Below are 24,191 nucleotides of genomic sequence, written 5' to 3' on the forward strand. Positions count from 1 at the left end.
TCCTTTTTAAGATTCTATTTTCAAAGGCCGTTTGTAAGGAGGAAACAGTTAAGTGGGGGGAAGCAACATTTTATGGCAAGCTGTTAATGGTACTTTACAGCCTGCGAATGATGCAGACCTGAGCATTATCGACCTGCTCCTTGACAGGATTCAATTCCACCTCTAAAATATTATTGAATGAATTTCAGCTGGGTAAATAAGACCAGATTGTTTATTATTTACCATACTCTCCTTTGTCAGAATGCCAGATGATAATCAATTAAAGAACACTAAAACAGAAGGGTTTGTCATGTCTGGGTCTTTTCTGTGCATAGAAATGGGCCTTCATTAAATCTGTTGATCTGAATAGAAAATTTTGAATACATACTGAAGGTGCATGTTTTTTTTTTTTAACCGCACCACTTTGATCTGTTTTGCTGTAAGAATGAATGGATCAACGCTTTGTAGGAAATCCTATTCTCCGAGCACGGAGAAATTCCGTAAGCAGTGTGCTTTGGATCATATCTGGGTTGGAGATTGCATGTGCTTGCTGTGTCCGTGTGGGTTTCCTTCAGGTGCAGAGCCCAATGAGAGGTAGCACTGTTTCAAGTCTCTGCACCGTTGCTCGTCCACAGATTATCTCCCTTGCCCACCGTACGCCTGATGAAAAGAATAATCTGTGCAGCCTCTGTCATTGTGTATGTTCTATTTGGGGAAAGTTAATGGTTGATGCAGTGCAAAATCTTTGACACTAATTACCTGCACTGTAGGAAGAGAGCTGCAACACTGTGATGAAATTTTAATATCGCAGAGTAATGGCCTTGGGGCACTCTTGCTCCTCATGAATCTCTGATTTCCAAGTTGTCATTGTATTGTTCCTAATATACAGCAAAGCGGATGTACTCTTCTGAGGTCAAACCTTGCTACTTGGCAGTGTTTTTGACCAAATTTATTCTTGCAATGTGTTAATTTAAGAATCATAGCACGGCCTTGAACAGAACTATCCACATATCGATTGCTGTCTAATGCGCCTAAACCCAGACGTACCCCCTGATCGCATCGCAAAGAAGGTGCCGATTTCTCAGAACAGAACATTGCTGCACCATAACATCTGTCGCTTGGTTTGCTCTGTTGCCAGTGTGTGGTGCACCAACTCAGCAGGTGTCGCACGTGCTGACCTCTTGGAACTTCTCTTGCTTGATCTTTTAGACCCAGCAGTTGTCTCTAGTGCCCAAGGCAATTCATTCGGTTGCTTACTTATTTTTTATTGTGATACCGGTTCAGGTGTGTTGCTGACCCCCCTGTTCTTTTTTTATTTGAAAATGCAATGCTTGTGGAAAGGTCAGAACTCGTATCCTGACTGTTGCCAATTCCCAGCTGGTCAGGTTCCCCCACAAAGCTCTGGAATGAGCTTCTGTCCTAGCCAGAAGCAAGGTCTCTAGAGCAATGAGGAGTCTTTACATGTATATGGAGCATTCCAAAGTGCAGCCACTCAATAATATAAAAAATATATTTTGAGCTTAGTAGAATGGCAGAATAGGTAAGAAGCACAATGCATTTAAAGTAAGTATTCAACAACAAAACATTCTAGGCCAAACCTGAAGGAGTGAACAACATGTTTTGTCGTCTTCTGAAAATAAAAAAAATGCACTGGTTGGTGGATAAGACATCCTGAGGCAGAAATTTCAAGCACCTCGTCCCTATTCCGATGAGGAGCTGAAAGTTTCAGATGGTGAGGACATTAGGGTTCACCTTTGGAGCTCATTCTAAACGCCAAACCAAGTTTTCCCAACTTTTAAAATAGTGTATTGATTTTCTTTTCAGTAAATGGATATCCTTTTATTTACCCTAATAATCACCCTAATTCAACCACTTAGTGGTCTTCATGATAAATTTAAGAAGATGATGAAAGCAATAAGTCAGTAAGTCTTAAATGTCCCCCCCAAGCCCTATGTGAAATGTTTTTCTCTTTTTAATTGCGTATGTTTCAGTTATCACATCCTTGAATTTTAGTTAAGGGAACTTTATTGAATAAAAGAGGCAGTAATTGAATTATTAGGATTCTTCAAGCATCCCTCATTTGTATGTAAAGGATAAATCCACATTTACAATTTGAGTAATGCAATGAGATTAATGAAGCGCTTTCCCCTTCAGCATTCTCGTTGTGCAGCTCTTCCTCCAGCACCTTCAAGACTTTTATAAGAGACTGCACAATGAAACGGAGTCTAAATGTATCCGAATTGAACGACGGTAGTTCTAACTACTATCACTCCTATTTGTGGACTAATATTAAAATGGGAATATCTCTTACCAACAGGGATCCTTTCAATAGTTTCTCGTTCCATGCTCGGCAGCCTATCACTTTTAAGTGAGTAATGTTTGGCCTCCGTAATGCTGTGAATTTGCTCACATGGAAGAAATTAAAAATGGAGTAATGAAAGTGTGTTCCTCTGGTTTATTAATTTGAAGTAAATGGAATTCCTGATGGTTGGGGAGAAACATGAATCATTGTATTGTGTGGAGTTAGGATTCTTGTGTGCAAAAATAGTTTGCTAATAATGAAAGCGTTTACAGAGACAAACAGCCCTTTGATTCAAGCACAATGTAAATGGAGACTTAATAGAGTGATGGCAACAAGACTCTTTTCAAGCTTTTCATTAAAGCTAAAATCACATTGTGCGCACACGCTTCAGTGTTTTTGGAAAATAGCATAGCTGCTAGGATTATGTAATGGGGGGGGGAAGGTTTATGTTTTGCTCTGGCTATGTTAAACTGGAACCCACTCATGTTTGCATGCTTATAATAGTCCAGTGTCAGGGGGTGCCAGAAGGAGCTGATTATAAAGGATATTTATTGCTGTCGAAATCATAAAAAGACATGGATTTATGTCCCATCTTCTTTATAGACATATCTCCCACCAGGTTTGGACAACCCAAGTTAAAACATCACTTAGTGACGCTCCAATTTGTTTGTCAGATAACCTAGGTTAACATAGTGGACAATGTGATCTTTCTTGGCACATTATCATCAGGCCATAGATCGGTTTGCCTCATCCCTCCAGAGCCTCAACATGGTTTAAAAGAGACTGAAATTACAGTACATCCACCACGAAACATGGTGACAGACTGAAGACGTAAAACGTAAAAAGAGGGGGGAAAAAACACTGCAGAAACAGGTTCTGCTCCTATAGGAAGCCCCCAAGGTTACTAGAATGTGTGGAGCATAATTCAATTGAGTATTTTAATTAGGTTTCTTCAGTAGCAAGACTTGCCCTTCTGTACCTAATTAATTTATATTGCTAATTATAAATGCAGCTTTGAGACACTGTAATAAAATTAGACCAGAGATCTGATCTATGGAAATGGTGACAAGTCTTAAAGGTATATGGCCATCTTTGCAAGGCTAACTATTATTTAATAAACAGGTTTTTAGCCGTCATGTTATTTAACAAACTACTAAGTATCTCCTACTGTATGTTAAGAATGTATTTTATTATTAGGTAAAATGCACCTAACACCTCTTTGCAGGAAAAGTTTCATTCTCAGATTATATTATAGGAAGAACAAATAACTAATGAGAGCTGGCCTGGAATTCTAGGAATTGGCAAATGCAAATTTTTCCTGTTAAAACAGTCTCGGCACACTTGTCATTGTTTTCCGCATGTGAACAGATGGAGTGCCCTTTCCATATTTGTATAACTACTGTAATTTTTTAAATCAAAAATGCTATTTCCAGAATGTCTAGTATATACTGTACATTGCTGTACAATTACAGATAATTTCAAAATATTTATGCTATTTATGTACAATAATGAGGCCGAAGTACCAAAGCAAACTTATGACTCAACCATCTAGCAGAAGATATTTTTATTACATGCTTATTTTTGATTTTGAAGCTCTTTGCTTGTGATTGGAGATGGTATCAAATCCAGGTCTCTGAATATTCCCAGACCTGAACTTCCTATGGGGATGTTCCATGGTAAATCTTAATTTCTCCATTTTTGCAGTTTTCCTGTGGGTTTTACAGTACATTGATTATTTTATGGATTCACCTTTATAGTTGATCTCCCATGGTTTATGAAATGCCTTCCCTCTCATCCTGTGTGTTGCCATGTTCTATTTAACTACACATTTTTATTCTGCTTTTGTTAGTAGTATACTAGTAGAGAAAGTTTTTAATAAGTTTGGTCTAGTCAAAGATTACCACAGGCAATGGTAATACTGTATAGCTGAAACATATGGTTCCTGAGAGGCAGGTGCCCCCCTGTCCCTTGAAGATCTTGTTCATCATGTGAGAGATTTGATCATCCAGATGCATAATTAACCAAGCCGCAGTTAAAAATATTGTGGTTATACTTTATGGTTTCTGCACTGAGGATGCTCATCTTAGGAAAGCCTTTTCTCTAGCAGCTAATGACTCAGCAGACGGACATTAAGATTGGTTTTATTCTTGGGTGGTTCACGTGTTCCTTTAAACTTTTCTTGGCTTCATACCTTTACCAGTCCCATTTGTTGAGATGTTTAATGATGAACAGTTCTTTCCACAGCAGCGCATTGCCCAAGCAATGAGATATGGAAAGATCTGGCATGCTCTTTCCTACAGTATGTCTGTCTGTAAGCAAATCCTGGCTTTTGGAGCTGTCCCTGTTTTGCATATTGTTGGCTGCAAGTAATCTGAGAGTTTGATAACATCAGTGAACTTCCATGTTTTTGTCACTCAAACTTGGCCCTCATAAAGAATGAACTGCAGTAGAAGAGGCTGACAGACGTTTCCACTCAGGTGTGTAGTAAAGAGGCAATAACGAAGGCAAAGTCCAGTCTTCTGGCAGGAGCAAAACATTTTGGGGACCTGTCATCTATCAGTGCAATTTTGCTTGTCTTCATGGCTTTTCCTTCATATAATGTGTATAGTGATGCACATTTCGTTTATTTGCAAGGGAAGAAAACATTATGAATTATGGAGGGCTATTGATCATTAGGCTGAATCTAATACATTAAGTTAGTATGGATTTATGATTGAAACATCACAAAAATAGTTGTCTGGATATACTGCTGGCCACCACTTACTGGAATGAAAAGGTTGAGCGATTTTAGTAGTTTATTCTTTATAAACTCTTAGTGCAGCAGCTCTTTTCCAAAGTGCAGCAGCTGCTTTAGAGTCTAGTGGAGAGTTAGGGTGAGCTTTATTCAAAATTCACAAACATTATGCAAATAAGTCTTTCTAACATGCTGTTCGCGTAAAGTGTGCTCCTTGCAAGTAAGGACAGAAATAACTCCAGTCTGGGATTTGCCAGGGACATGAGAGCAAATCGCATGCAATTGCTTTGGACAAAATAATAAGCCAAAGCTAAAAATATACAGTACTAAAGCCTTAAGAAGGCGAATGAATGGGTTTGTTTTTACCCTATTGAAATCTCAACTTATTTAAGAGAAATAAATGTAACTGTGATATTTTCTATGTATACTTTATAATTTTATAAACACTATATACAGTAGTACAACATACAGTATAACATCTTTGAAATTATGTACGGGGAGTCCCTTAGACATAAGTAATATACTGTATATATTAAAATTACTCAAGCATTTTAAATCCCTTCCAGGTTAACTCTCACATGGTTTCAGTGGTATATTAGAGGACAATGAACAAGATCTGAAATGCTTCAGCTTGATCTCTTCTGTCTTGTATTGACTGTTTTTTTTTCCCCCCAAGTATGCAGTTTGTCTCTCTTACTTGTCAGGAGATATAGTTGTGACCTTTCCATTTCCTGTTGTCTGACATTTTTGTGTTGGAATCTACAGCACTGCATTAACAGAAACCCTTTGTCTTCCCACTAAACTATTATCCAGTATTTTAAAATGACAGAATCCCCAATGTACCAGATACTGTATGCAGTCTGTTCTTCCAAATGACCAAACAGACAATCATTAAAACAGAGATGGGGGTGGGGGAAGCAATATAAGATGCAACTGCATTTTTCAGTTGCACGGAACACGCTTAATATTTTAAAAATACACCATGTGTTCGTTTCAAACAATTTTCCCTAAACATGCATGTGAAAATGTCATACCACTGTCCCAACTGTTACTTCTGAACACGGTATAAGTAAAGGGCCAAATCATTACTGAGATAACCACAATTTTAACATGGGGAAAGCTTTTGTTTTTCTACTTTGCCCAAAACACCAACACTGTGAATATGAGCAGAGTGGCTAATCTTTTCCCACTTATTTGTGATTGGAGCTGTGATCTGGCTTTGCATTGTTCAGATATTTGACAGATGAATTGCTGATTATGTTGAGCAAGTGACAGCTGGAAACAAGGTATGCTGTTTTGGACGGTTCTAACACTTGCTTGGCCACAACTGTTGGCCACTCCTGGCAGGCTGTGAAGGGAGCCCAGAATCCACACTAATCAAAATGCAGACAGACAGCCTGCAAAAAGCAGAACAGATGTTGCGTATTTTAGTATTCTGTCACTTGGGCTCGGCCCAGTTTTCTCATGAACATGGTGTCACGTAGTTTAAGCACCTTAATTAATGTACACAGCAAAAAACACTATTGAAGTTGACATGACGTCAGGGAGTTTCTCAACAGAGGGAGCAGGTTGTGCCATCAAGCTGAAAGCAGTAGAGGGCAGTCTTAAGCAAAACTGTGGATTACAGTGCGCAGGGAGTTTAACTTGCATAACAAAAGGAAAGCTTGCGGGGTAAACAAGTTGTTTAAATCAAAGTACTTATGCTTGATTTTAGAAATGTGCATCTGTTGAAATACACTTTTCTTCCGTTTATAACCATTGAATAAATCATGCATATTTGCTATACCAGCAGTCATGAATTAAGTATTGTATTTGGAACATGAGAGAAATAATTATATGACTTAGTTATCTAGTCTTATACACTAGTTATCTGTAATTATGCTCTTGATTTATTTTACAAGTTGGGCATCCGCCTTTCAATGTGAGGGAACTGACTCGCTTGGTACCGACAATATCCCCATAACTAAGGGTATTTTAAAAACAAAACTCATTCAATTGAATTTTGCAGTTTTTTTCCATTTGTCAGTTATTGCTTTTACTTACTATCTAGCTAACTGCTTCTGGAAACATACCTTAGAACAGAAACTGCTCAATGCAGCATTCAGAGGTTTTTATTTGAGAATCTGCAATGTATAATGAAGTTAGTTTTTGAAAGTCATGCAGAAGTAATATATAATGAGTTTGATGAATCCTGGATACAAACATGGACCTCCATTCCAGTCATCCACGAATTCACACCCTCCTGCTCCCTATTCCGTAGTATTGACACTGCGACCCCTTAATCTTGTGGGATCCCTCACCTTGGCCAACCGGTCACCCTACCCACCTGTTATCTTGTGTGCAAAGGTAGAATGTTGAGTTGTTACATTTGGATTCCTTTGTTTGGGGCTCACTCGGTTACTGCTGCATCCTATCAGTTGGCCGGCCAGCCAGCCCTCAAATGTCATTGTCATCAAAAGTAACTATTTCATGACTTCCATGTAAGATTGTGCACAATGCATAACATTATTTGCCTTTTATATAGGGGCTAAAGAGGTTTGTCAATTGTCGAAGTAGAATTGTTCCTCAGTTAGACAATAGTGAGCTCTAGTCATGTGAAATGAAAATTAAATTGTGGTTAAGATTGTACATAAATAGCCATTTCAAATAGATTTGTCACTGCAGGAGTGGTGAAATATATTGCCATGCCTGATTCAGCCATCTTTCTATATGCAGTTTATTTGATTTTGTGTGTTTTGGGCATAAAACGTCTGTATCAATTTATAGCGTGTCAGTTTCTAGCCACCGGCTGCAATTCTGGGTTGTAAATTCTGCCTTTTTATTATTGGTAAGTGATAGTTCTGCCTGCCGTGTGTATGCTGTTGAAGTATTCTGATCTTAAGAACAGCAGAACTGATGTCATAATTACAGATGTTCGGCTGCTTAAACTTGTTTTAAATCTGTTTCAATGGGATTATTTAGCTAAATAGACCAGATAAACCCAAATCGAAGGGATAGGTTTTATGTAAACCAATGATTTTATTAGTGAGGATCACAAATTTTCCCATTTTCTTACTTGAAAGCCTGAGAGACTCTTGCACTTGCAGTAAAGAAATCGTGAGAATGTTCCAAACGGCAATTGGAACAGTACGAGTGCATGATTTGCATATTCTTTAAAGTGAAATGGTGGCATACTGTAGGTTAGTATCTGTGTTATACTGAGGAAACAAAACACCATTAATAATAAGGGAAACCTTTGGGAACTGATCCCAACAGTTTACTGTGCCTCTAAAGTGCCTCTACTCCTTGTAAAATACAACAGCATAGAATATCTACAGTAAATTTGACAGTAGAAAATCATTTCTTTGACTTGCTTGTTTTTTAGGAGAATTTAGTTGGCAGAATTGGAAGCAGTTTGGGTGCCCAGACAGTTTCTCCTAGTGTACAGTACTTTTTTAGAGCTAACATACAGTACCTTGGACAAACCATTACCTATTCAGATGATGAGCTGTAAAGAACTTCTGTTGCACTGTGTAAAATTTTCAGTTCTTTCTCAGTACATGTTCTGTACTGTGAGGGAATATGCTTTTTCGGTTTATATTGTTTTATTTCTTGTGTTCTTGAGGTATCTAAATCGCCCTTTTTCATTCTTCTGTTAGCTGTAATTTTGCTGGGAGCTTTAGTCTGCCCTGGTAGGCATAGTTAACCTAGCTGGGTTGCTTTCATTTAACACAGTTGAGCACATTTTTCCAGAGAGATTGTTGGTTTCCAATTAATGTCTTGAGAGCACTTTTAAGGAATAAATTAATTGTCATGGAAATTGACCCTTGAGTTTTTGTTCTGGTATCTGACTCCTGACTGTTTTAAAGGAGAGCTCAGCTTATATTTTATACTTTGAGAGTACTTTATAATCCATATTCAAGATTCATCAATATGTCTACATTTTGACCTTATGATCTCCCAAAGGAATCTTACACATACATTCAGTATTGAACAGCAAGATCATGTTGATACTAATAGTTTGTAATCAGAAACAGGTATAACTCAATGCTTATGCATTTACAATTTACTGTGAATATGGCTGCTGTGACATGTCAGTGCTGCAATTCTGTAAGTAGAAACAATGATATTAATGTAGAATACACTGATGGTGGGGGGACTAAATTAAACCAGTAACCAGGGTTTTGACATTTAAAGAGATTTACTATCAAATTGATTCTTTTATGTATTGTCATAAAATAAATCGTTATTAAATTTAAGACAAGACTCATCTCTGTAACGCAAACAACTGATGGTAAATTTTGAAGGGCTGAAAATAAAACCGTTGAGACACATGAATAGTAAAGTTTGACAGCCTTATCCGCGAACCGTCTTCAAAGAAACGTATTCCATTGATCTGAGCAGCCAGAAATGTAGTGTGCCATTGAGGTAAATGGAATATTCTTATTAATGTCAGACTATGGTAGGTTTCATGGGAAAATGGAAATGTGAGTGCTTATGTCATAAATGATGATTTTTGAATTTGACATTTAAAAGTTTGGGTGGCTGGTAGGGGTAGGGATATTAGAATTACAAGTATTTAGACTGTGCTTTAGCTACCATATTTTCATTCATAATTTGTTGGTGGGTCTTAGGTGTAACATTGACAGCCAAGTTCCAAACAATGTAAGTGCGAATACCTTCTTCAGAGCCCAAAATGACAATGTACATTTTAGTATGTTTTTCATTCCCTGATATGGCCCAACAAACATTTGTTTGAGGTGCTTCTATTAATTTCTTTAAGCACTGATTGACCCACTGATCTCAAACCCTTGTCCTTGTGACAATCAGTGCGTTTTCCCCCCTTGTATGGCCTTTGGAGCTCTCTACTACAGAAAAGGCCAGTGCTTAAGATTACACTCTCTACAGTTCCAATAGGTCCACCACGTTCTCAGCCTCGTTACTCACCTTTGCAAATGGCTTAATGAGACCCTTTATGTGTCATTAATTCTCTTTTGATTGGCCACGTTGATTTAATCCTCTTGTTAATGACCCTGCTTAAATGTGCTTTCTCTTGCTTAAAGAGCTTCATGCATTGAGTTCCAGCTATTTATGTAATTTGTCTAATGCAGTGTATTAAATTGTGTGAGCCGAAGAACTCGGCTTCCTCTATATTAGCTGATCAGATTATTTCTAGCATCATGGAGAGAAGCTTGCAAACACTGCTCTTCAGACCTTTTAGTGCTTCTGACCTAAATTGCCCACCTCCCTACTGGGTCAGGCAGGTATCTTCAAGGACAGAATCTTGAGTTCCAATAAGACGAATGCAGTTTGGTGGTGTATTAGCTAAATTCTGAGCTTCTGTATCATGTCAAGATGTCAGATCACAAATCAGATTACAAAGGTCGGGATCAAGGTGAATTTCCCTTTCCTGGTTGTATCTGATATTGTTTGACTGCAATTTTTATTTTTGCACATGCTATATCGCCACGCTGTCTTGAGTTCTGTTGGGAAGGTGAGTCACTGAATGCACAAAACATTATCGGGGTTTTTGACCTCGGAGTTGCTCTGCAGTACACTCTACTTCTGTTCAAAGTCAGGTGAGAGGAAAATAGAATTTGGCGTTTAAAACAATCACGCAGGGAGGCAGACTTCATCCAACCCTCTGTAGATGTAGTCTGAGAACCCATTCTAAAAATGTTAAATTTTTCACATTACTAATGGTTGCCTCTTGTTTAATTAATATACTTACCAAATGAATTCTTGAATTGGAAAAAAATCCATTGTATTTCAAGGGCAATGATAAAAATAAATTTGACTAATGGTATTGGGAAAAGTAACATTCAGAGATGAAATCTAGCAGCAAGATACTGTATGTAAGTAATGTATATTGTCCTGAAGCAGAAATAAACCTTTTTGTAATGATGACAAACCCAATGTGTCACTCAGTTCCCATCTGAAAAAAGTAGACAGATTGTAAGTGACAACCTGGATCTCAGAAAGATGATGATCAGTCACATCAGTAAAAGCACACCCTGCTGGTCCGTTTTATTCTTGTAAGATCACCAAGAGGCTATTTGAGGGACCTCGGTGAGCTGGCCAGCACAGTGTGGCTTGTTGCTTTGCTCCATAAACCCACAAAAGGAGAACCGAAAAGCAGGTAATGCACAACGCACGATGCATCTGAATGACTGCTTTCCATCACTAGCTTTTGGGCAGGATTTACTAGTAATTAATCAAACGGATTTCAGCGAAAATTGAATTTCTTTGTATTGCTATTATCCTTCTTATTTGAATGCAATGTATCTCTGACAAGAAATAAAGCTCACATTCATGATTTTCTTCTCTTGCTGTGTGGGGAAAATAGAAGAACAGTAAACCCAGCTGACAAGCAGTCATTTTTTAAATATTTTCTATTATAGCCGTGATCAAAAAGCTCCTTATTCCTGTGGAGTTTTGCTTGAACCTGAAGTTTATCCTGGTAGCTTAGGGCACAAGGTACAGTAGGAAAGCACTCTGGGCAGGATGCTAATCGATCAAATGGCACGTGCACACAGGGACAGTTCACCTGAGATGCCAAAAGGGTAATAAAACAACAATACTGTATCAACAGAGCTGTTTGAAGTGGTTTAGAAAAACCATAAGATGGTCTGAAAAGTTCAAATGCAATCTGTCTGGCTCATAAAAACTAAAATATCAAGTGCCCTCAAAATGACTCAGTTAAAAAGGCATGACAGATCTTCATGAATTGAATTTTTAATCTTATTTTAAATTGACTTTCATTTAAAGAAGAAATACAGAGAAGCTGGGCACTCCCACAAGCACAGGGTGCGAAGCAGGGCTAGGTGTGCATGAAATGGGTGCCTCTGAGGTTACAGTTGTGAGGTCTTTGGCTTAAGTGAAAAGTTATTAGCATGTTAATTTTTTAGCATTACCTCAAAAATCTATTACCCACGATATTTGAATAACAAATTTATTTTGGAGGTGGCGGGAAATCCAACAGATTAGAAACTGCATATGGACTGCAAAGAACTATTGCAGATGAAGGAAAGCTTCTGCTAATTGTTTTTCCAGGTTTAGTAGAGTCCATTAAATAAACTTTAGTATGGAGGACCGTCAGGCCTTTTAAAATTAGTCCCAGCTAATAGTGACAACATTTTGGAAGTAGGACATTATGAATGTTTTAGCTTCTACGACACAGAAACCTAAAAAATTGAAAACTCCAAAAATTCCACTGTATGTGGACAATGAAGTACAGTACATTCTGATACTGAACTGGTATTTCAAAATAACCAGTATCTACATCCACACATGCTCATGCACAGTAAAGATACATGTTTAAACTATAAATGGTTAAACTTCATATTATACTGTGTTCGAACACTCTCATTTCTAAATGTATGAACCTAAATACCCATCTAGCTGAGTCTGAGTAAGTACTTTGGCACTACATAAACTTTACATGATGTCATTGTGTATAATTTAATGACATTATCATCCACAATACATTCTTTAGGCAGAACAATACCTGCACCCTCTGTCAATGATTTATCATGGGCTGTGAACTATTACTTTGTATGCTATATTGTATCATTATAAAAACGGTACTCTGTGACTTTTAGAAAGACTAAATGACTCAACATTCTGTGTTTCCCTGGAGACTGAGGACCTACTGTATATAGTGATGAGCCTGAGGTTGAATAGATTTTTCCAAAAGGAATTATAATGAAGAAGAAAACACTTTGACAACTGCTACTGTAGATTGTTTCCTACTGGACATGCCATTAAAATGGCCTCAGAAAATGTAGCTTTTGTTCTATTCTGTCTTGGGAGTTAAAACTAAGCTAATGTCTAATGAATATGGAGTTCTTCATGTATATTAATGTCTGGCAAGGAGACAACAGCATGTTCTTAGACTGTCATGTATGCTGAAAGTTTGAGGTGCCTTCATTAATTTGATAAAAAAAATACTTTGTAATAAGTTACTGCACCACAGCTGTGACTTACACACTGGAACAGTTTTCTAACCACATTTAGTATCTTAAAATCAAATCTCTAGGAAGCCTTTTGTGTTCTAGAATGAAAAGATTAATTTCTCTTTATCACTATAATAGTCACAAATTTATAATTGAAAAAATACTTAGTTAAAACAAGGAGTAAAATATCTGCTAATTTCTCCATGCTTACAGAACAAAAATATTGCCTCAGTGAGTTTTATGAAACAGGTGAATTCTTTAAGAATACATTTGTTTAAGCGTTTGGTTTTTAATGGCAGTACAACAAGACTTTAGAGCTTATATATATAAACTGGGATTTACACAGACTGCAAGTGAATAGGTAAGAATAACGATAAAATGGGAGTAAGTGGCTCCTTGTTAGTTGCCTGGCTGTTAAGTGTTGCGGTCTGTGGTTCTGTAACTGGGGAAAAAATGTTCTGTTATGTTCAGGTATTGGAATTTCTTAATTGTTGTACAGTATAAGGGTATTTCATATACTGTAGGTCATCAACTACAGTCATTATCCTGTATTTATAATTAAAATGTTTTGAGGACAATTCCATTGAAAAAGCTTAAGACATACTGTATGTTGAGAAGATTAAGAGATTCTTTCTTTGGCTTCTTTTTAGGGACATTGTGGGGCATGTAAATGGTAACATGGACAATGACAAGTCATTATTTTTAAATACTTTAAGGGTGGACAGAATAATTTCTACAAATCCGTGTGGTGAGGTTTGCGTGTTACCTTTCCTGTAACTACGTTTCCATGACAACCAACCCAGTCTGCACAGGAGAGGGGAAGAGCTAAAGAGGTCTCCAAGGACAAGTGTTCTTGTCAACAAGCATTCTCTAGGTTAAGCATCCACTGAGAAAGCTGATGGCTCTTGAGTCCTTACACCATGATGGCATTGCAGGTGCCTGGCTGGAGAGGGGTAGATGAGCATGTTTACTCTGATAATCCATGTTAAAACACACTTTTTAAACCTTAATGACGGCCCGCTCCGATCACAGGGCACTATGGCAGAGTCTGTCTCTCATCGTCTTTGCGTAACTTTGTGTGCTGTTTATGAAATGTTACCTGTCATGTTGCATGCCACTTAACTTAATTAACGTCACTTGGTTTCCTTTAAAACCAAGATTTCCATTCTAATCAGAAAATAGTCCCTAAAAGTCCCTCAAGTCCAAACATTTAAATAACTGCATATACTTCAGATTTGTTTCACTGAACAGGAAATGAAAGCACTGTTTTACTAGGCTTGTCCACAGTAATTTAATATCCTTGGAGTGTTTCCTGAGGATTCCCTTAACCCTTAGGAGTTACTGTAATAGCATGATTACATTTTTCTTTGTGTTTACAGTGTATTTACATTATGTACATACAAAGTTTTATTCCTTATGTACCTTTGGTACTTTTATTTTCAAAAGACTCTTTAGACTACAAGCCTTGACATACAGTACTGTAGCCTACTATGTTTGATGGTAGGACTGAGATTATGTACTGTTAAAATTCACTTGATTACTTTGAAACTTTTTTCTGTGTTAAACTAAAGCTGTTTAAACATTTTTTAAGAATGGTTTCATCACATTGTTCAAAATTAATTCTCACTCAACCTAAAATGCCCTTTCAAAAGTATGAAAACAAACTCCTCCTCGGAGATATCACACTTATGTTGTAGACAAAATCATTTCTAAATGATACAGCTGCATGTATTTGACAAAACCTTTAATTAAATTGTACAGAAGCTTTTTATGAGAAAATAATGAAGCAGGAACAAACTGCAGGCAAATTGGATAGGATAAAATTAATTGTCCTAATTTTTTTCTTCATTTAACTTTTTGATTGGCCTATTTCTTTTGCATACTCTGAATTAAATGTAATGTTTTTGTAGGATCCAAATTTTGTATGACCTGTTAGCTGTGTGCACAAATGCACAACAGCTGTGTGGAGCAGGTTGAAACAAGCCAGAGTAGGTGAAATCTTTACCAGTGAATCTAAGAGAAAATAATTTTTTAACTTAAGTAATTACGTTTTAATTTCGTTGCCTAATTTGGTTCTGAACAGAAGGTTACAGAAATGCCTTTAGCCAGAAATTTTAAACAAGCTCCATGCAGTGTTTTTATTCTTTTTTGACTGATCAGGGTATTAACAGCTGTTTTAATTATTCTTAACATTTTTGTTAGTGAGGGGGGGAAAAACATCTTAAGAACATGATCATAAAAATGATATATAAGCATTTATTAGATATCCCCGTAAAATATTAGATGTTAACCTTTCATATGCTGCGAAGCGTACATTAAAAAGCAACAAATGACTATGGAGAAACCAGCTGTTTGTTGCTTTATGACTATTAAGTATGCAGTATATGCTGGTTTAGACTGAGTTGCAGAATGCCACTGAATCAAGCTTGCACAACACATCCATCCCTACCAGTCAATGTGCTGTTTGGAAATTGATGTTTGGAGACCGGATTAAGTTTGAAACCACACATACTGTACCATAATCTTCTTGTTTGTGAAAGAGACTAAACAGCAGTGTGACAAAGCCGCTGAGCTTCATTTTCATTCAGGATAGTAGCGCCCTTTTAAGCACTGAAATAAGTAAATGATATAATAACAATATTGTGATGCCTATAATAGTGTTGATAACATCATTAGTTTAGCATAACATCTGTGCTTCTAATCTCCTGTACATAGTGGGAATTGACTGATTTCACAGCAGCACTCAGAGGTTATCACACCTTTTTCAAGGTGTCATGGGCCTTGTGATTTCCAGCTTGTACTTCATGTAACTTTCACCTTTGTCAATCCATTCATTTGCTATGAGGTAATTCCAAATCTATCGGTATGAAATCCTGCATACTGTAAAATGATATTTGTATTCCTCTGAGTTTTGAATGACTTTTCCTTGTACAGCAGAAAGAGTTGGATGATTCCCAACTGTCTTTTGCAAGTTTGTGCTAAAACACATCACTGCACAAGCGGGCGATAACAATATAGTGGGGCTCATTACAATGAGGTGATTTGAAAGAATTGTGAAAACAGTTAGAAACTAATTGGCATCTCTCCCCACTGCTGCAGCGTCTCCATTTTGAAACGACAGGATTAGAACAGCTCCTTAACTACAGCCTACACCTTGACCTTATTCCTAAGTGGATGCCAAGGGCATTTACAGATGCACACTGGTGTGATAGAAATTGCCCCATAGTCCTTTATTACCATACATCGTAGCCCCAGTGATCATCCATTCACAGACAACTGGAATGAGGTCATCATAGCTTTTGCCAATGAGAATCAACCAGGTTGGTGCGTAAACCTAACTAATTCAAAAGTGATGTTGCTCATTTTCATAGCATGTATGTGAAATATAAAAAAAGCTAATGTATACTAAAAGCACACATAATAGTAAGACCGTATTCATATTAGACTAAAGAGCTTGGATACGTTTTCAGATGTTTATTAGTGACCTACTGTATATCATTATGAATTAAGAACACCAAAATATTTTTGTGCAATATCACAATTTTAGTTATTTTCGGCATTTCACCCTTCACCCCTCCTGGTGTCTGTGCCTGCTTATTGGGACGAGTGAAAAAGGCATGTGATTTTACCTCAGCTGTCCTGCTTGACTGCTGTGGCAGTACCAAAAGGCTGATTTTAGTATAGACCATATACTGTAGAAAATGTATCTGGCAGCTTTGGCCTCCTTAGATTAATTTTAGCGAGCAGGCCAAAGGTTTTTTTTTTTTTCCGGTATATACTGTATCGCAGATAGCAGAAAGTTCTGTGTCTTTTCTGGTTGCTCTCGTCTGCAGTTACAGTACATTGGCCAAAAGCTTGAGTTGTCAGATACGGGGTCTAATGCTTCAGTAAGGTTTGCCTGCTGTTAAAATCACCTACACTGTACACTCTCTGAAAGCTAAGGTGAGAAAACCCATTCAGTGAGATCAGTGATGTAGCATATGCCATAACTACTCTTAATCCTGATTTCTGAAATGTTTTCTACTAAATTTACAGGAATTTAGTAGATCTTATTTGATTATTTGGGATTGCTTTCTTGAAATTGTATTTTTTTCCCCCCTTTTGTAGGTTTTGACGAGCTTACCCATAAGCAAGAGTCAGGTAAGAAGGCAAATATGATTCTTTCTCTGGCTGTAAGTCCTTGTATAAACTAATGCCGATGTGTTTGTTGAGTGGATTGGTTCAAAGTTGGAGCCATTTTGTCTTTTATGTTGGAGTTCTTTCGCAAAGCCATTTTTCATTTTGATATTAGAGCATTTCACTTAATGACATATCACGTTATTATGATGATTTATACGCTGACATTGTTAACCTGCGATGGAGCTGAGACATTTAACTAGCATTCTGTCAGTTCAAGGCAATACTTCACAGCACAGACATCCATCAGGAATAACAGGTGTTGTGATGTGGTCCGAAATGATGATATACTGGAAGTAGTTGGGACTCTTTGGCATGTTTGCCCTGTAGGTGTTTGATATCTGTTCTTTTCACATTCCAAGATCTTTGCTTTTTCCACTTGTTTCATGTTGTAATTGAGCTCTTTGTGTGACATAGTAGAAAATACTGATCAGCTCAAAATGTTATCTTTTATTTTTGCTCTCTTCCTGTTTTGTTGACATCTTTAGTTTCCCCTCGCTTCTCACTAGGTGTTGAAAAAGAATGCTATTGGCTAGACAGTCATTGTATAAAATGTTACAATCGCTGACAGTGATTACTAAATGAAGTTAGAACAGTTGTTCTGTATGTCTGTTGCTGAATTTCAGAGATTGCTTGACTTATTTTTTACGTCCTGATCAAAGAGATGTTTCCGCAAAATTATACAATATTATACAAACAAGGTAAGATAAATCGCCAAAGCTTAATGTTTTCAACTCATGTTGCAGCCTCATTCCAGAAGATCTAGATTTCATGATGCTTTTGACTTAAATGTATAAGAACAGTTTTTAAATGCACAGGAGCTTTCTGATTTTAGTAATGAAAGCATATGGTGATGGACACGTGCAGCAGAGTTATTGGAAGACTGTGCTCAGGAAGAAAGAGGAAGTAGATGAATGCAGGTGCAAGTACAATTCCCTAAATACACTTAAGGGCAGTGGCTTTGCCTGTGCCCCATCTTGTTGCCTGCTGTTTGTCTGGCATGTCCAGAGCTATTCCCATGGAATTACTGGCTCCCCCTGGGATGAAATGCATGAAATAACAAAAGCTGCGCTACATAGTGTGTGTGTGTGTGTGTGTACAGTAGGTAGACATCTGAAAGCAACTGCAGTGGAATGTCATTGTCATACATAATACAGCTCATCTCTCTGGGGCTTGGAAGTTCAAAGTGGCAACTTCTGACCATTAAATTCACTTACTTGCTGTAGCCTTGTACTTTTACTGCAACATACAAAACACCCATCTTCTGCCTTCTGCGGGGTTCAAAGGGTTTTTTAATCTGCGAAACAACACCAATGCAAAATGTTCTGAAAAATGCACATTTTTTCTGTAGTCAGTACAACATTCATCTCAAGCATATTTTAAAAATTGAGAAGGTAAACAAAGACCCATCTTTGCTTATTTTCTATACGGTAGCATCTTTAACTTGTTTCTTATTTAGCATTCAGTAGCTCATCATTAAATGTTTGTTGCGGAGCTGGAAGAGGATGAGAGAAACAAATATTACTCAGTTAAAACGGTCTATTCTGAAGCTGACTCACAGGTTCCTAAAAGGATGGCCCCCTCCATTAAAGATAAGGCTGTGATAAGCATACTTAATCTGTTTTGATTAGCATATGCATTTGGAGGAGCAAAACGTGCTGCACCCTAGTAAAAGCATGCCACAGAAATGCTCAAATCCTATGGGTACAATTCTTCTTTAAATGAAAAGAACTCCTACAGTGGCACGTTTTAGTTTCCTCTCCCTTCCTTATTAAGTGGCTCAATATTCTAAAAAGATTTCTGCGGCTTCAACCCGAGACGTTATCGGCCCCCTGTTGTATTTCCACTTGATGCCAGGTGGAGGATATTGCCCTTAATGATTTGTAGCTAAACTTTTTTTTTTCCAGGTAATTGTTATTACTGAGCTGTATCAGTTCAGCAAACACTTTCAATTTATGCAAATTGGAAGACATTGAACTCGGCGCTTTCTCCTCCATTTATCATGTGAACAAGTTAATTGGGTAATTCATCTCCTATATTGTATATGAGAGCTCCATGCTCCTTTTCTTGTCGGTGGTTGCTGTGGGGGAAATTGCCTTCAATGAGATTGCTACCAGACCCCAGAGAAAGCAGATGCTCCCATGAAATTGCCAAAGTGTTTTTTCCGATTCTCGTTCCTACAGGCAGGTGTGGCACTGGTTGAACTTCCCTTCCGCTCTGTGTAAAATGTCGCTCGTGAGCTGTTTCTGCAGCTCATTTGTAAAGAATGCTGCACGTTGCACCTCTCCCCCTCTGCACACATGCTTTTTTTCCCCCCAGTCTTGCTTCAGCCATTGCGAAAATGCCGAGACACGAGTTTTAGAGTGTAGGATACAAAACCTGGGCAGGATCATTTGTATTTAAACAACTTTTTTTTAAAACATTTGAGATTTTCGTAACCCTCATAAAAACCTTAAAGAAAAGTTTTGATGTCAAGTGACACAGCAGTATAAGTGACTGGGTTTTGTATTATTATTAAAGAGCCCATGCTAGACTTGTCCTCTCCCATTGTGTTTCACCTTCGCAGTGCAGCAATGCCTCTTTGCATGTTTTCCTCATGGCAAGTGGGAACAGCTTGTTAACTACATGCTCTCCCTGATCTAGCGTGATTGAAAAACGTTCCCCAGGGTGGAAAGGTGGGTTCCTGTATATATTACATCGACTATAATCCTGCAATTACTGACCCTGGGCCAGGTAAAACAAAATAGCACTGCCTTTTCTTTTTGGAAGCTTCACACTTGAGAAGAGACATCCCTGAGGTGCGTGAAAGCAGTCAGTCTACAGTTTTGCGGTTGAACATCTTGCAGGATGTACACAGTAAAACAAAAAAGTACGTGTGTAAATGTTATTTCCAAAATTACCTGCTTATGCTGGTTTCTTTGTTCTAAATGTTTTTTTTCCCCCTTTGTGGAAACTGCTAGAGTTTAAGTATCGCAGGAACAGTATGTTTTTGCAGTCTACACCTCTTGGATACTCAGCTTGGCGTGACATGAGGTAACACTGTGCTAATGACTTTAGTGATAAAATTATCCTGTCCGTACCCTGATTAGCAGAGGTAAGTCTTAATTTGTGGCAGGCATCATTTTCCAGTATTGTGTGTGTGTCGAGTAGTTGTTTTAGAAGTCAGTTCATTGTGTTAGCCATTTGACGAGTCATATTTCTCATCACTTTTACTGGCTGTGAGACCTTATTCTTAACTATTGCCAACTAAAACCATGCTATTTCTATCGCACGCCACAGCTTTTTGTGCAACCTTTTAATTTGACGATCTCCAGGCTGTAAAATACCACCGTGAGTGAGGTGTTTATTTTGTTTCACTGTGGTAATGGAAATATTCAGCAGCCTTGTGCCTGAGCAGACTTTTATTCTGTTCATTGATTCTGCATTTGTTCTACCAGTCATACAATACCTGTGCATAATCTTTGCTGTTGTACTGGAACTCTAGCAGAAATAAAAGACATGAAAAGAAATGTGATATACAGTACCTGTTTCAGAATAGCCCCATGTCTCACTTATTTGACATTAAGTGATAAAGTGGTGTAATGTTTCTCACCCTGTATCTGAATTTCAGTGTCTGTGATTCTGTTGTGTGTAAATCACCTGATCCCTTGTGCTAAGATGTTGCTTTGCTGTATCTGCAATAATGGCATGGCTCCTCAGAGTGTGCTTCCTTTAATTTTACAATGCTCCATTACAGCAGGTGAGCAGCATTCCTAATCCCATTGTAGCGCAATTGGTTTTGGAATATTGCTTCTCTAGAACCACATCATTGCAGCTGTAATGTGACTGTACGATGCTTTCTTTTCCCATTTCAGTGTTTTATTGTGAGGCAGGCTTGGCATTTTTTAATGTATGGCCTCTTCCACTATAATTAAATTTCTCTCTCAGCATTATCTCTGCCCTCCTGTGTGACATCATGGACCAAGTGCCTCTGTCTAATCAATAAGAATCCCTATGTGCGTTCCAAAAGATTTCTCTCCTCCCTGTACTGAAATTTGGAGCCAGATTGTCTCTTTCAGACTTGATCCATAAACACTAGGAAGCTGCTGCTAAGTTATGACTCCAACAGAAGCAGCTCCCTTCCATACATGTTACGATTTCATTTTCAACACTGCTTCCCTTAGTGGTCATCTTGTCCTGAGGGGCTCATACAAGATAAATGTTTTCTTCCTTGCATTATGCACAGAAATGTACAGCTCTCCCTCCTGATGTATATCAGAGGCTGTCGTTTAAAATAAACGACAATAGGTGTTTAGGAAGTAAACTGCATCAAGGATGGAGTTTGAGCTGAGGGATCTGAAGGGGGTAAATATATGAATCTAAGTACTGGTAGCTGCTCATGCTCAACCTCTCAAGTTTAGTAAGGGCAATTACCTGCATGATGTAAAAACATAAATATGGAGATGGAATCTCAAGTATGTTTCCTTACCCAGCATTTGCAGGCGTGTATTATACTATTACACTTAACCCCATGTGGTCATGAAGGAGATCATAGCTCCTCAGTGTGTGCAGTGCTCTCCATAACTCACGGTAACCTAAAACCAGCCAATGATGAGAGAGGACAAACACCCACAGTGTGAATTATGGGTGCAGACTGCAATGCCCTTTTTCATTTGTCTCTTGAACAGAGACATTGTCACACAACGAGGTCACTGCGAACACAGAGGCTTGTTTGGTCTGTTGAACTGTTACAAAAGAAAAAGGCCAAAGAGGGAAAGAAGCAACTCATTATGATTGCACTTATTTTTCTTCAGCAATTTACAAATGGTAATGAATCTTCAAATCTCTTCACAGTTTAACTGAGATATGTTGAAAAAGGGGGAACTAACACACTGATATTTTTATTACATTTCATGTTAAACTGCACTTTGAATACTTGTCCGACAACTCTTGTGTTCCAGATCGTTTCTGAAGTTCTAACATCTGGCAGTAAAGCTTTTTGTTGCCATTTCTATTGTTAGCATAGCCACCAGGAGCTGTGTATTACTCCAAACTGTTGTTTTTCCTTCAATTACAAAATGCCCAACTAGACCCATTATTATGAGAAGTATTCAACATTTGTACATAAAGCTTTTGTGAAATACTTTCTTGCACTGTTAGAGTGCAATACAGAAATCTGCACTCAATGTAACAATACGAGATGCACCCAATCTTTCAACCTGATGCCCCTTGTGAGTACATGTGCGTACAAAACGGGGATCCTGGGCCTAATACAGTATGTCCAAAACAAAACCACCATTAACTTATAAGTAGTATTTCCCGTGTGCTGATTTTCCAACCAAGATGCCAGCACTGGATTTTGCGTGGCTTGAAAGGAGCATGTCAGAACTAGATCAACCGGTAAAAGAAGAATTAAAGTTATGCCCCATAAGCAAACAAGCCCCTTCCTTTCAGAGATCGCTGCATCCCACGTTAAGATCATTGATTGCAGTAACAGTAGGGTTTTGAACAACCCCTAATCCTTCTTGCCCTGTGGCTGCAGCAGAATACTGAAAAAGACAGAGCGAGCGCTGTGGGTAATGATGGGAGAACGCGTTAGAAGATGCTCAGCTCTGGGGTGCCTCTGGCTTTATCAGAGATAACGAAGTGACTGGGGAGATGGCAGTGTGTGTGTATCTGGGGGGGGGGGGAAGGGGTGGTTGAGACAAAGCTCTGTGTCGATAAGGGAGAGCGAACAGCTGAAGCTAAAATAAAGCTGTATCATGGCATCCATCGCGAGGCAGTGTGGAGAGAGGCAACTGTCTCTGGGATATCAGCCAGCTGATCGCTCTAATGCTGACTGGCTGAAGGGGTAATGAGGTGGCTTATCTCTTTGCAAAGGCCACTGCATTTAGAGTTAAGTTTTGGTGGCCTCTTAAAAGCCAGTAATTAATGGCTCCTGAAAAGATAGAAATGTTTGCCGCTTAGACAGCAGTTGCTGCTTACTCTGTTCTGTGTGTGTGTGTGTGTGTGTTGGCGGGGGGGGTGTAGTAATGGCAACGTGTGCCCACACTGTGGTGTGAGCCAGCAGTAGCATCAGCTGTGTGCCAGCTGGCACTGGGATCCCTGGGGCTTCGGGCCCAAGCCTCCTGGAGCCCATGGGTAAGCTCTGCAACTGGGTCCTCCTCTCGGTAACCCCATCCTCCCCTGCTCCATATGCACTTACATCCTTTTGTCCTTTTAAAAAGGAACGTGATCTTTCCACATATCAAAAAGGAACATACAGTATAGACTTTTTAATCGTTCCAATTTCAAAATAGAAAAGATGAATACCCAAAGCCATAAGGAGTCATTCTAACCTGGCTAATATTGCGGATTCAGAGCATGGTTTGCACTGGTTTTTGTTTGGAATGCTGAAGTAATTTACTGGACCCTTATTTATTCCATATGTTGTAAAAAAAAAATGTATAAATGAGCAGTGTAGTGGATGGCTCTGGATTTTCAGTGCTGCAATGTATTTTGATTAACTTTTATTGGAATGCGAGCTCATTTTGCCAACGGGTTTTATCTGGTTTTGCATATTTTTTATTACAGTGCATAAATGCAGTCATCTGTCTGTTAAATAACACTGAACAGTCATTATCTGTTTTAAAATAGGTTTGGCAAGTGCCTCCCATTGTAAAACGGTGACTCTCATCATCTGCAATATTACAGCTCATTTGAAGTCCGGCGCTTGGGATAATGGGAGGTCAGCAGTCGTGTGTGTGACAGTTTTGGCAGCAGCATGCAGGACATGTCACAGCCTGATTGGCTAGTCACAGGCATGACCAGAACAAAATCACCCACTGTCTGGACAGTGGGAGCGTCGTGTTTGTTACAACAGTTGACAGTTTTCCCGTACAGTGCCGAGCTTTTTAAAAAATAGCAGCATTTACATGGCCAGATACATAACATGCCATTTCCTCACTGTATTTTATGCAGGTTTAAAACTTTGTTGGCTGGGGATTTGCGCTTTGCTCACGTTAATGAGGAAAAGAGATCCAGATTTCAGCCAGCCAAAGTCCGTCAACTCTGAACCGTGGAGTTGTCTGCATGGCTGCAGTAGAGC

At 38.4% G+C, this 24,191-nt stretch overlaps 1 protein-coding gene across 22 annotated transcripts in view; it reads left to right on the forward strand.

Moving 5' to 3' along the window:
• The window catches only part of rbfox1 (RNA binding fox-1 homolog 1), a 644,752-nt gene that overhangs the window by 92,759 nt on the left and 527,802 nt on the right, over window positions 1-24,191 (forward strand). For all 22 annotated transcript variants that reach the window (XR_015928571.1, XR_015928572.1, XM_088613235.1 and 19 more), the window contains exon 2: window positions 17,057-17,089. Coding sequence is in view for 20 of the 22 variants with exons in the window: in XM_088613235.1 (XP_088469361.1) it covers window positions 17,057-17,089 (33 nt within the window). In the remaining 2 variants the exon portion in view is untranslated. The remainder of the gene's footprint in view (window positions 1-17,056; window positions 17,090-24,191) is intronic.

This window comes from Lepisosteus platostomus, chromosome 19, assembly GCF_059453375.1.
Source record: "Lepisosteus platostomus isolate fLepPlt1 chromosome 19, fLepPlt1.hap1, whole genome shotgun sequence".
NCBI classification, from domain to species: domain Eukaryota; kingdom Metazoa; phylum Chordata; class Actinopteri; order Semionotiformes; family Lepisosteidae; genus Lepisosteus; species Lepisosteus platostomus.